The 10,760-nt window shown below is 39.6% G+C and overlaps 1 protein-coding gene across 1 annotated transcript in view; it reads left to right on the plus strand.

Annotated features, from left to right (window-relative positions):
* Ttn (titin) overlaps positions 1-10,760 on the plus strand; it is a 285,547-nt gene that overhangs the window by 225,725 nt on the left and 49,062 nt on the right. The window contains exons 258-276 of the mRNA XM_042688233.1: positions 84-383; positions 687-989; positions 1,352-1,627; positions 1,724-2,023; positions 2,111-2,413; positions 2,990-3,289; positions 4,107-4,394; positions 4,710-5,006; positions 5,089-5,391; positions 5,496-5,801; positions 6,559-6,846; positions 6,941-7,231; positions 7,320-7,607; positions 7,785-8,372; positions 8,463-8,567; positions 8,981-9,178; positions 9,287-9,583; positions 9,677-10,264; positions 10,356-10,658. Of these exons, the coding sequence (XP_042544167.1) occupies positions 84-383; positions 687-989; positions 1,352-1,627; positions 1,724-2,023; positions 2,111-2,413; positions 2,990-3,289; positions 4,107-4,394; positions 4,710-5,006; positions 5,089-5,391; positions 5,496-5,801; positions 6,559-6,846; positions 6,941-7,231; positions 7,320-7,607; positions 7,785-8,372; positions 8,463-8,567; positions 8,981-9,178; positions 9,287-9,583; positions 9,677-10,264; positions 10,356-10,658 (5,922 nt within the window). The remainder of the gene's footprint in view (positions 1-83; positions 384-686; positions 990-1,351; positions 1,628-1,723; positions 2,024-2,110; positions 2,414-2,989; positions 3,290-4,106; positions 4,395-4,709; positions 5,007-5,088; positions 5,392-5,495; positions 5,802-6,558; positions 6,847-6,940; positions 7,232-7,319; positions 7,608-7,784; positions 8,373-8,462; positions 8,568-8,980; positions 9,179-9,286; positions 9,584-9,676; positions 10,265-10,355; positions 10,659-10,760) is intronic.

Below are 10,760 nucleotides of genomic sequence, written 5' to 3' on the forward strand. Positions count from 1 at the left end.
TTTCTCCCTATCCCTATAAAAACAAATTCATTATTAAGAATGCTAACTGAGACGTGTGCATCTGATTCTTTGGTGCCTTACAGATACTCCTGGACCTGTATCAAATTTACAAGTTTCTGATGTCACTAAAACATCTTGCCATGTGTCCTGGGCCCCTCCTGAAAATGATGGTGGGAGCCAAGTGACACATTATATTGTGGAGAAACGTGAGGCTGAGAGAAAGACATGGTCCATTGTTACCCCAGAAGTTAAGAAAACAATCTTCAATGTAACCAATCTTGTTCCTGGGAATGAGTATTTCTTCAGAGTAACTGCTGTCAATGAGTATGGACCTGGGGTCCCAACAGACATACCCAAACCAGTGCTTGCATCGGATCCTCTAAGTAAGTAATCCCCCTTCTTCCTCTTATTTCCAGTCCCCTACCTTAGCATGGTGTAGACACCAACATCATTGGAATCTACTACTGGAAGGGACTGACAATGTAGTAGAAGCCCTAATAGAACAATAGTTGCCTAGCCCTGTCCTGAAAGACAATTCACTTCAATCTGCCTCATCTATGCTTTTTACTTTCAGTGTCTTACACTTCAGGCTTCCTACCCTTTGAGGCAAATGCATACTAAATCTCTTGGTAAACAGAGAACATGTGAGTAAATTACTTTATAATCATGGTTGTTTTTTTTTCTAGGTGAGCCAGATCCCCCAAGAAAACTAGAAGTGACTGAAATGACAAAGAACAGTGCAACATTAGCCTGGCTTCCTCCCCTGCGCGATGGAGGTGCTAAAATTGATGGCTATATCATTAGCTACAGAGAAGAAGAGCAGCCTGCAGATCGCTGGACAGAGTACTCAGTGGTAAAAGATCTCAGCCTTGTTGTTACCGGCTTAAAGGAAGGAAAGAAATACAAATTTAGAGTAGCTGCCAGAAATTCTGTTGGTGTCAGCTTGCCAAGAGAAGCTGAAGGAGTATATGAAGCAAAAGAACAACTGTGTAAGTAATCATGGCTTCATTTATATCATGTTGCGCTGAGAAATCTAGCCCCAGAAGTACTTGAAACCAGTAGAGAACAGTGACTTTGCAGCACATTTGGTTCCACAACATTAGTAGACAAACTTCATATATACACACTGATGTATATAACCAAAAGATTCTTAAAATAACACCTATCCTTAAATATGCTGCATCTGATTATCTTCTCTTCTTATCAAAATTTCCTTTAAAACTGCAGGCAATGGTACACACATTAATTTAAACCCACCCATGGGTTACAACACACAACAAAATATTCCAGAATAGTTCCCCACCACAGAAAATGTGATTCCAACCCTAATCGGTCTTCATTTTACTTCTAGTGCCACCAAAGATCCTTATGCCAGAGCAAATTACTATCAAAGCTGGAAAGAAACTCCGAATCGAAGCCCATGTATATGGAAAGCCCAACCCCATCTGTAAATGGAAAAAGGGAGAGGATGAAGTTGTCACATCCAGCCACTTGGCAGTCCACAAAGCTGACAGTTCTTCAATTCTGATCATAAAAGATGTTACAAGGAAAGACAGTGGTTACTATAGCCTCACAGCAGAGAACAGCTCTGGAACAGACACTCAGAAAATCAAAGTGACAGTCATGGGTAGGTGACACACATGACCACCAAAATATGAACATGAGAAATATGTTTTCCTACTATACCTCTGTTCTTATTGTCCTTTCTTCTTGGTTCATGCAGATGCCCCTGGGCCCCCTCAGCCTCCATTCGACATTTCTGATATAGATGCTGATGCTTGCTCCCTGTCGTGGCACATTCCTCTGGAAGACGGAGGCAGTAACATCACCAATTACATAGTAGAGAAGTGTGACGTAAGCAGGGGGGACTGGGTCACCGCTCTTGCTTCAGTCACAAAAACTTCCTGCAGAGTTGGAAAACTGATCCCAGGCCAGGAATATATCTTCCGGGTCCGTGCTGAAAATCGCTTTGGCATTTCTGAGCCGCTCACATCTCCAAAGATGCTTGCTAAGTTCCCATTTGGTATGTATGTCTTGAGAAACAGAAAGTTCATTTGTTTTTCTAAGTTGTTGCTTAAAGCACTGACATTTCTGTTATCTTCATCTCCAGGTGTTCCTAGTGAGCCAAAGAATGCACGCGTCACTAAAGTCAATAAGGATTGCATATTTGTTGCATGGGACAGACCCGACAGCGATGGAGGGAGCCCCATTACTGGTTACCTGATTGAACGCAAAGAAAGGAACAGTTTGCTCTGGGTGAAAGCAAATGATACTGTTGTCCGGTCAACTGAATACCCTTGTGCTGGCCTTGTAGAAGGTCTTGAGTATTCTTTCAGAATTTATGCCCTAAACAAAGCTGGATCAAGCCCACCCAGCAAACCAACAGAATATGTAACTGCAAGAATGCCAGTTGGTGAGTAATTGTTTTTAAGATTATAGATGCACATTTAAATCTTGGAGCCTCTGAAGATTCAGACTCTAACCAGGAAGAGGTACTACATGTAATTCTCTAGTCAGCAAATCACAAGCACAAGGATAATTAGTAAAACAAGATGACTGTCATCCTGTTGAGATTGCTACTTGGCAGCAGGAGGGATGATGTTAAGAACTTCAAACTTCTGCCAGGTGCCGGTGGCTCACACAAGTAATCCTAGGTAATCCTAGCTGCTCAGGAGGCTGAGATCTGAGGATTGTAGTTCAAAGCCTGCCAGGGCAGGAAACTCCGTGAGACTCTATCTTCAATTAACCACCAGAAAACTAGAAGTGGCGCTGTGGCTCAAGTGGTAGAGTGCTAACCTTGAGCTGAAGGGCCCAGGGACAGCATCCAGGCCCAGAGTTTAAGCCCCACAACAGACAAAAAGAGAAAGAAAAGAAAAGAAAGAAGGAAGGAAGGAAGGAAGGAAGGAAGGAAGAAGGAAAGGAAGAAAGAAGGAAAGGAAGAAAGAAAGTTCAAACTTCTGCTATTAATAACTCTTTCTTTTGGTTTCAGATCCCCCTGGGAAACCTGAAGTTATTGATGTTACCAAGAACTCTGCATCCCTCATTTGGGCCCGTCCCAAGCATGATGGAGGCAGCAAAATTATTGGCTATTTTGTAGAAGCTTGCAAACTTCCAGGTGATAAGTGGGTGCGATGCAATAGTACACCTCACCAGATTCCCCAGGAAGAGTACACAGCTACTGGCTTAGAAGAGAATGCTCAGTATCAATTTAGAGCAATTGCCAAGACTGCTGTAAACATAAGCCAGCCTTCTGAGCCTTCTGATCCAGTGACTATCCTTGCAGAAAATGGTAAGATGCTGTTGAGTATTATAGTGTTAAGACGTACAGCATTCATGATGTCCATCGCTCCTCATTAAAAAAATTAAAAGAATATTTTATATTTAATTTAATTTTTATATTTGATATAAAAATTAAAAGAATATTTAAATGATAAGTACTTTGTATACAAATTGTAATTAAGGAGAGTCTCAACACACTGAACTAAAAAGCAGGATACCAAACTGTGAGGATGGTACACACTCACATAAAGATGACAAAGAAGCTAAAGGTGATAGTGAAATTTTAGGAATTAATCCAATCATGGAAATCTTTTTTAACAATATCTTTAGGATTATTCCATTTTGAGATCACATCTTTGTTACTTTTATCATGAGTACATTGCTTTAAAAAATTCTGATCTTGATGGTTACAAGAAGGTGGGGCAGGGAAATGAACAAGGAAAAGATGTCAGGCAAAGGGTTAAAAGTCTCATAAGGAATACATTTTAGTTCAGAGAGCAGTGGCTCTAGTTAAAATTAGGTCAACATGGTTATGTCTTAAGATTGCCGAGAGTAGATTTTAAATGGTCTAGCCACAAAAATAATGCTGAGTAGGTGAAGTGATTAATGTGAGATTAAATACTCCATTATCATACATATACCAGAACATCACATTGTACTCTATAAACATTATACATTTGCATGTTAGAAATAAAAAAGAATCTTATCCCTCTAAGAGACAAAACATGTTATTAACAAAATCTATATTGATTTGTTATATAAATTACTTGTGTTTTGTGTGTTTTTGTTTTATGCACATTGAGTCTTTTTATCTTATTACTTTCCAGTTCCTCCCAGGATAGAGTTAAGTGTGGATATGAAATCTTTGCTCACTGTGAAAGCTGGAACTAATGTTTGCTTGGATGCTACCGTCTTTGGTAAACCAATGCCAACAGTTTCTTGGAAGAAAGATGGCACTCCTATAAAACCAGCCGAAGGCATAAAGATGGCCATGAAGCGGAACCTGTGCACCTTAGAGCTATTCAGTGTGAACCGAAAGGACTCAGGAGATTATACTATTACTGCTGAAAATTCAAGTGGTTCCAAATCAGCCACCATTAAGCTTAAAGTATTAGGTAATTTAATCAGCTCAATAATATTTTACTTTAGTTAGCCTGATATGAAAAAACCTACAAAGTATATATCCTAATGTGTATTTCCTTAACATAGAATTAATCTTATCAGAGACCAATAGTATTTCTGAGCTGAGAAGAATATTAAAGCTCACATATTCCAGTTAGCTAATAAGGAAACTAAGACCTTGAAGTGATGTTCAAGATCATACAGGAAATTAACAATATAGATATTGCACCCAGGTCTCTCAACTTTTCTACTCTACACTCATTTCCCTTGTTATTGAAAGACTTCACTTTTGTTCCATATTCTTTCAGATAAACCAGGTCCTCCAGCATCTGTTAAAATCAACAAAATGTATGCAGATCGTGCAATGCTTTCTTGGGAGCCTCCTCTTGAAGATGGAGGCTCAGAAATCACCAACTATATTGTTGACAAACGTGAAACAAGCAGGCCTAACTGGGCTCAAGTCTCTGCTACTGTGCCCATCACCAGCTGTACTGTGGAGAAGCTCATAGAGGGTCATGAGTATCAGTTCCGTATCTGTGCTGAAAACAAATATGGAGTGGGTGATCCCATCTTCACTGAACCAGCAATTGCTAAAAACCCATATGGTAAGAACATTTTCTCTAGCTTTTCCTTTTCCTTCCTGCACCTTTGAGCTCGGGGACTTACCTTTTCACTCATTCTCTGCAGACCCACCTGGACGCTGTGATCCTCCTGTTATTAGCAACATAACCAAAGACCACATGACAGTCAGCTGGAAACCCCCAGCCAATGATGGTGGCTCACCTATCACTGGATATTTAGTTGAAAAGCGGGAAACTCAGGCACTTAACTGGACTAAGGTCAACAGAAAACCAGTTATAGAAAGAACTATAAAAGCAACAGGTCTCCAAGAAGGCACTGAATATGAGTTCCGAGTTACAGCTATCAACAAAGCTGGACCAGGCAAACCCAGTGATGCATCCAAAGCTGCTTATGCTCAGGATCCTCTGTGTAAGTTTTTATCAAAGAGTTCCATCCTGTGTGTTACAATTAGCATTACTTAGCAAGGATTCTAGTTTTCATTAAAACTATCTCCTATCATTATTTCTTCTCAGATCCTCCTGGCCCACCAGCTTTCCCTAAAGTATATGATACAACCCATAGTTCTGTGAGTTTATCTTGGGGCAAACCAGCTTTTGATGGTGGTAGCCCTATCATTGGTTATCTTGTTGAAGTAAAACGAGCTGACTCTGATCACTGGGTGAGGTGCAACTTGCCAGAGAAGCTACAGAAAACTCGCTTTGAGGTTACTGGCCTGATGGAAAACACAGAATATCAATTCCGAGTCTACGCTGTGAATAAGATAGGATACAGTGACCCCAGTGATGTGCCAGATAAACACTGCCCCAAGGATATCTTAAGTAAGTATTAGCAGTATTAGTCATAGTCTAAGAGAGAGAATAAACCTCCTTATGGGTATGTATTCATATACAAGCTGTGGAATTCGTTACTCCTGGAATCCATTTTAGAAGAGCTGGGTTGGTATGTTATGATATAACAGTGATATATGGGTTTCAGAAGTGAATCATATATGCATAAAACTTTTGTGTCTTCAAAAGAATTATGGAATACAGTAATTTTATCCTGAGAATAAAGAGGGTTTTTTTAATTGAACTCAGTAATGAACTTATTCATTATTCTAGATTTAATCTAGAATAGTCCATAACTCTAACTGGCAGGAACTCCATCTTAAGTACCTTCCCCCTAGTTCTTTAGTTCATATACATTCCATAAACATTCTCTACTTTACAAAAAATACTTGGCATTATGTTTTAACCACCATTAATTTTCCTCCTACACTGGAAGATAGACAAAGACCAATCATCTACGAATGTGTGTGTGTGTGTGTGTATACTTTGAATGTATAAAAGGTTTATGAGAAGAGGCATGCATCCTCCAATGAATACATGGTTCAGTCTAAAACATCCTGGAAAATGGGAAGATCAACATTGGTATAGAATCTTGAATTGATTTTGAGGATTATATTTAGGATATTTTTAAAGAACAAATAATGGGTTTTAAAAAGGAAATATATTTTAGAATTGATAAAGCTAGTCCTTAGAAATACATTTGAGCATTAAATTTTTATTGCCCTTTCTTTACCCCAAAATTAAATAGTTCCACCAGAAGGAGAACTTGATGCTGAGTTAAGGAAAACACTTATACTACGTGCTGGTGTTACAATGAGACTGTACGTACCAGTCAAAGGACGCCCACCTCCGAAGATTACTTGGTCCAAACCAAATGTTAACTTAAGAGAAAGGATTGGACTGGACATAAAGTCAACTGACTTTGACACTTTCTTGCGCTGTGAAAATGTGAATAAATACGATGCAGGAAAATATATCTTAACCCTGGAGAACAGCTGTGGTAAAAAGGAATACACCATTGTAGTAAAAGTACTTGGTAAGTCTACTTGGAACAAAGAATGATATGAGTTTACACTAATCACTTATGTATTTTTTACATGCTCATTCCTATTTACTCACAAATTATCTAGATACTCCTGGGCCGCCTGTCAATGTGACTGTTAAGGAAATATCCAAAGACTCTGCTTATGTCACCTGGGATCCTCCCATTATTGATGGTGGAAGCCCCATCATTAACTATGTGGTAGAAAAACGTGATGCAGAGAGGAAGTCCTGGTCTACAGTGACCACTGAGTGCTCAAAAACAAGCTTCAGAATATCTAACTTAGAAGAAGGGAAATCTTACTTCTTCAGAGTGTTTGCTGAAAATGAGTATGGAATCGGTGATCCAGGTGAAACGCGTGATGCCGTCAAGGCTTCCGGTGAGCATGCCCTACCACCCCACCGTGTGAAGGGACATCCTACCTTAGTCACCGGAGACTTAGACTTACCATTTCTTCTTTGCTTTAGAAACCCCTGGACCAGTTGTGGACCTGAAAACATTGTCTGTAACTAAATCATCTTGTACCATTGGCTGGAAAAAGCCTCGCAGCGATGGTGGAAGTCGAATTACTGGATATGTCGTTGATTTTCTGACAGAAGAAAATAAGTGGCAGCGAGTTATGAAATCATTAAGTATGCAGTACACAACAAAAGATTTGACTGAAGGGAAGGAATATACCTTCAGAGTGAGTGCTGAGAATGACAACGGAGAAGGAACTCCAAGCGAAATCACTGTTTTGGCAAAGGATGATGTTGGTAAGCCTCTCCACATACATCTTCATTCTCTTCATTCTCTACTTACTGTCATCAGAAGTGCATGCTTGCGCTCTACTTACTGATTTACCAAGAAAAAGAAAACTTTAGTAATTATAATGATCTGAGTTAATTTCCTAGTCTTCAAATGCACAATAACTCATTTCTGCTGTTTCACAGTGGCACCTGATCTTGACTTAAAGGATCTACCTGATTTGTGCTATTTGGCTAAAGAAAACAGCAACTTCCGTCTTAAGATCCCCATAAAGGGCAAGCCAGCACCATCAGTATCCTGGAAGAAAGGCGAGGATCCTCTGGCAACTGACACACGAGTTAGTGTGGAGTCATCTGCAGTTAACACAACGCTTGTTGTTTATGATTGCCAAAAATCTGACGCCGGGAAATACACAATCACACTGAAGAATGCTGCCGGCACTAAGGAAGGAACTCTTTCCATAAAAGTTGTTGGCAAGCCTGGCATTCCCACCGGGCCAATCAAATTTGATGAAGTTACAGCAGAAGCCATGACCTTAAAGTGGGGACCTCCAAAGGATGATGGAGGTTCTGAAATCACCAACTATGTGCTAGAGAAGAGAGATTCTGTAAACAACAAGTGGGTGACATGTGCCTCGGCAGTCCAGAAAACCACATTTAGAGTAACCAGACTTCATGAGGGCATGGAATACACCTTTAGGGTCAGTGCTGAAAATAAATATGGTGTAGGAGAAGGCCTAAAATCGGAGCCAATTGTTGCTAAACACCCATTTGGTAAGTGTCTAAAAGTCAAAAAGCATAAAGCAAAACCTGATTTGGTGAAGTTACCTTATTATGAATCTTGCTTTATCTGCCTCTTCCTAGATGTACCTGATGCTCCCCCACCTCCCACTATTGTGGATGTGAGACATGATTCAGTATCTCTAACATGGACTGACCCCAGAAAAACGGGTGGTTCTCCAATTACAGGTATTTAGTTTACTCTTATCCGACAGCTTTCATACCAATATTCCATTTAAATATTTCCCTGAAAAAAAGATGTATGTCTTCTCCCATATCTTCATATTCAATAGTGTATTTTTCAATATACATGGATAATGTTTAATTTCATCGAAAACTTTCCAATGTAATGGTCAACAAAGTCTTCCATAATGAGAATATCTTTCTTTTTCTTAAGAGAAGGGATAATAATTATGCATATTCCAAGTAAAAAATGACACTATACTTGGTGATGACATATATATAATATATGTTGCAAGAATAGTTTTCTGATCAACATGTCCATATATAAAGAATTTGGGATAAAGTATGTATATATTTTTTTAATCAGTCTACCTTTATATTTTCTATTTGAACTGATACATTCATGGATCATTTTTTAGGGTATCATATTGAGTTCAAGGAAAGAAACAGCCTTCTATGGAAGAGAGCTAACAAGACTCCTATAAGAATGAAAGACTTTAAAGTGACAGGATTAACTGAAGGTCTGGAATATGAGTTCCGAGTTATGGCCATCAATTTAGCAGGTGTGGGTAAGCCAAGCCTGCCATCAGAGCCAGTTGTGGCACTTGATCCTATTGGTAAGTCCTTTTACTAAAAAAAAAAAAAAAAAAAAAAAACAGCAGTATTTGCCTCCTGAAGCAAACACTGGTATTTCTCTGACTGGTTTTATTTTTTTTTTGTTTTAGATCCTCCTGGAAAACCTGAAGTTATTAGTGTGACAAGGAATTCAGTGACTCTCATATGGACCGAACCCAAATACGATGGTGGTCATAAGTTAACTGGATATATAGTAGAGAAGCGGGATCTGCCTTCTAAGTCTTGGATGAAAGCCAATCATGTTAATGTTCCAGACTGTGCTTTTACTGTAACTGACCTTGTTGAGGGTGGAAAATATGAATTCAGAATTAGAGCCAAAAATACAGCAGGTGCCATCAGCCCTCCATCAGAAAGTACAGGGACCATTATTTGCAAGGATGAATATGGTATGTCAATTATACTATTTTATTTTATTAAAATATGGCACGTGTGCCTGTCTTGCTTTCCTGATTAAAATGAGTTTTCTTTTTCCTTTACAGAGGCACCAACTATTGTCCTTGATCCTATGATAAAAGATGGCCTCACAGTTAAAGCAGGGGATACCATTGTTTTAAGTGCCATTAGCATTCTTGGCAAACCCCTTCCAAAGTCAAGTTGGTCCAGGGAAGGAAAAGATGTTAGACCATCAGATATTGCTCAGATAACTTCCACGCCAACAAGTTCTATGCTTACAATCAAGTATTCCAGCAGAAAGGATGCTGGTGAATACACCATCACTGCTACCAATCCTTTTGGAACAAAGGAGGAACACGTGAAGGTAACAGTCCTGGATGTGCCTGGTCCTCCAGGTCCTATTGAAATCAGTAATGTTTCGGCTGAAAAGGCAACGCTTACATGGACACCTCCCTTGGAAGATGGTGGATCGCCAATTAAGTCTTATGTTCTTGAAAAGAGAGAAACCAGCCGACTTTTGTGGACAGTGGTTTCTGAAGATATTCAGTCTTGCAGGCACGTGGTAGCCAAACTCATCCAAGGAAATGAGTACCTCTTCCGAGTTTCAGCTGTGAACCACTATGGCAAAGGAGAACCTGTGCAGTCTGAACCTGTCAAAATGGTAGACAGATTTGGTAGGTAGAGCATGTGAAGGAACTGATGTGTGAACATTTACAACAGAGTTCAGGGAATCATGGATTTCTCACAAATCTGTTTCATTTGTAGGTCCTCCCGGTCCTCCTGGAAAACCAGAGATATCAAATGTCACGAAAAACACTGCCACTGTCAGCTGGAAAAGACCAGCTGATGATGGCGGCAGTGAGATCACCGGATACCACATCGAAAGGAGAGAAAAGAAAGGCTTGAGATGGGTGCGAGCAACAAAGACACCTGTTTCTGATCTCAGATGCAAAGTAACAGGACTACAAGAAGGAAACACCTACGAATTCCGTGTCAGTGCGGAAAATAGAGCAGGAATTGGTCCACCGAGTGATGCTTCCAATCCTGTTCTAATGAAAGACGTAGCATGTTAGTATTTACCTTTTTCACCACTACTTCTTTGAGAGAGCCATCACTGGATATAGATTATCCAAAGCCAAACTCTTAACATATACTTTTTATTTTTTTTTC

This window comes from Dipodomys spectabilis, unplaced genomic scaffold, assembly GCF_019054845.1.
Source record: "Dipodomys spectabilis isolate Male_0828 unplaced genomic scaffold, ASM1905484v1 ptg000115l, whole genome shotgun sequence".
NCBI classification, from domain to species: Eukaryota; Metazoa; Chordata; class Mammalia; order Rodentia; family Heteromyidae; genus Dipodomys; species Dipodomys spectabilis.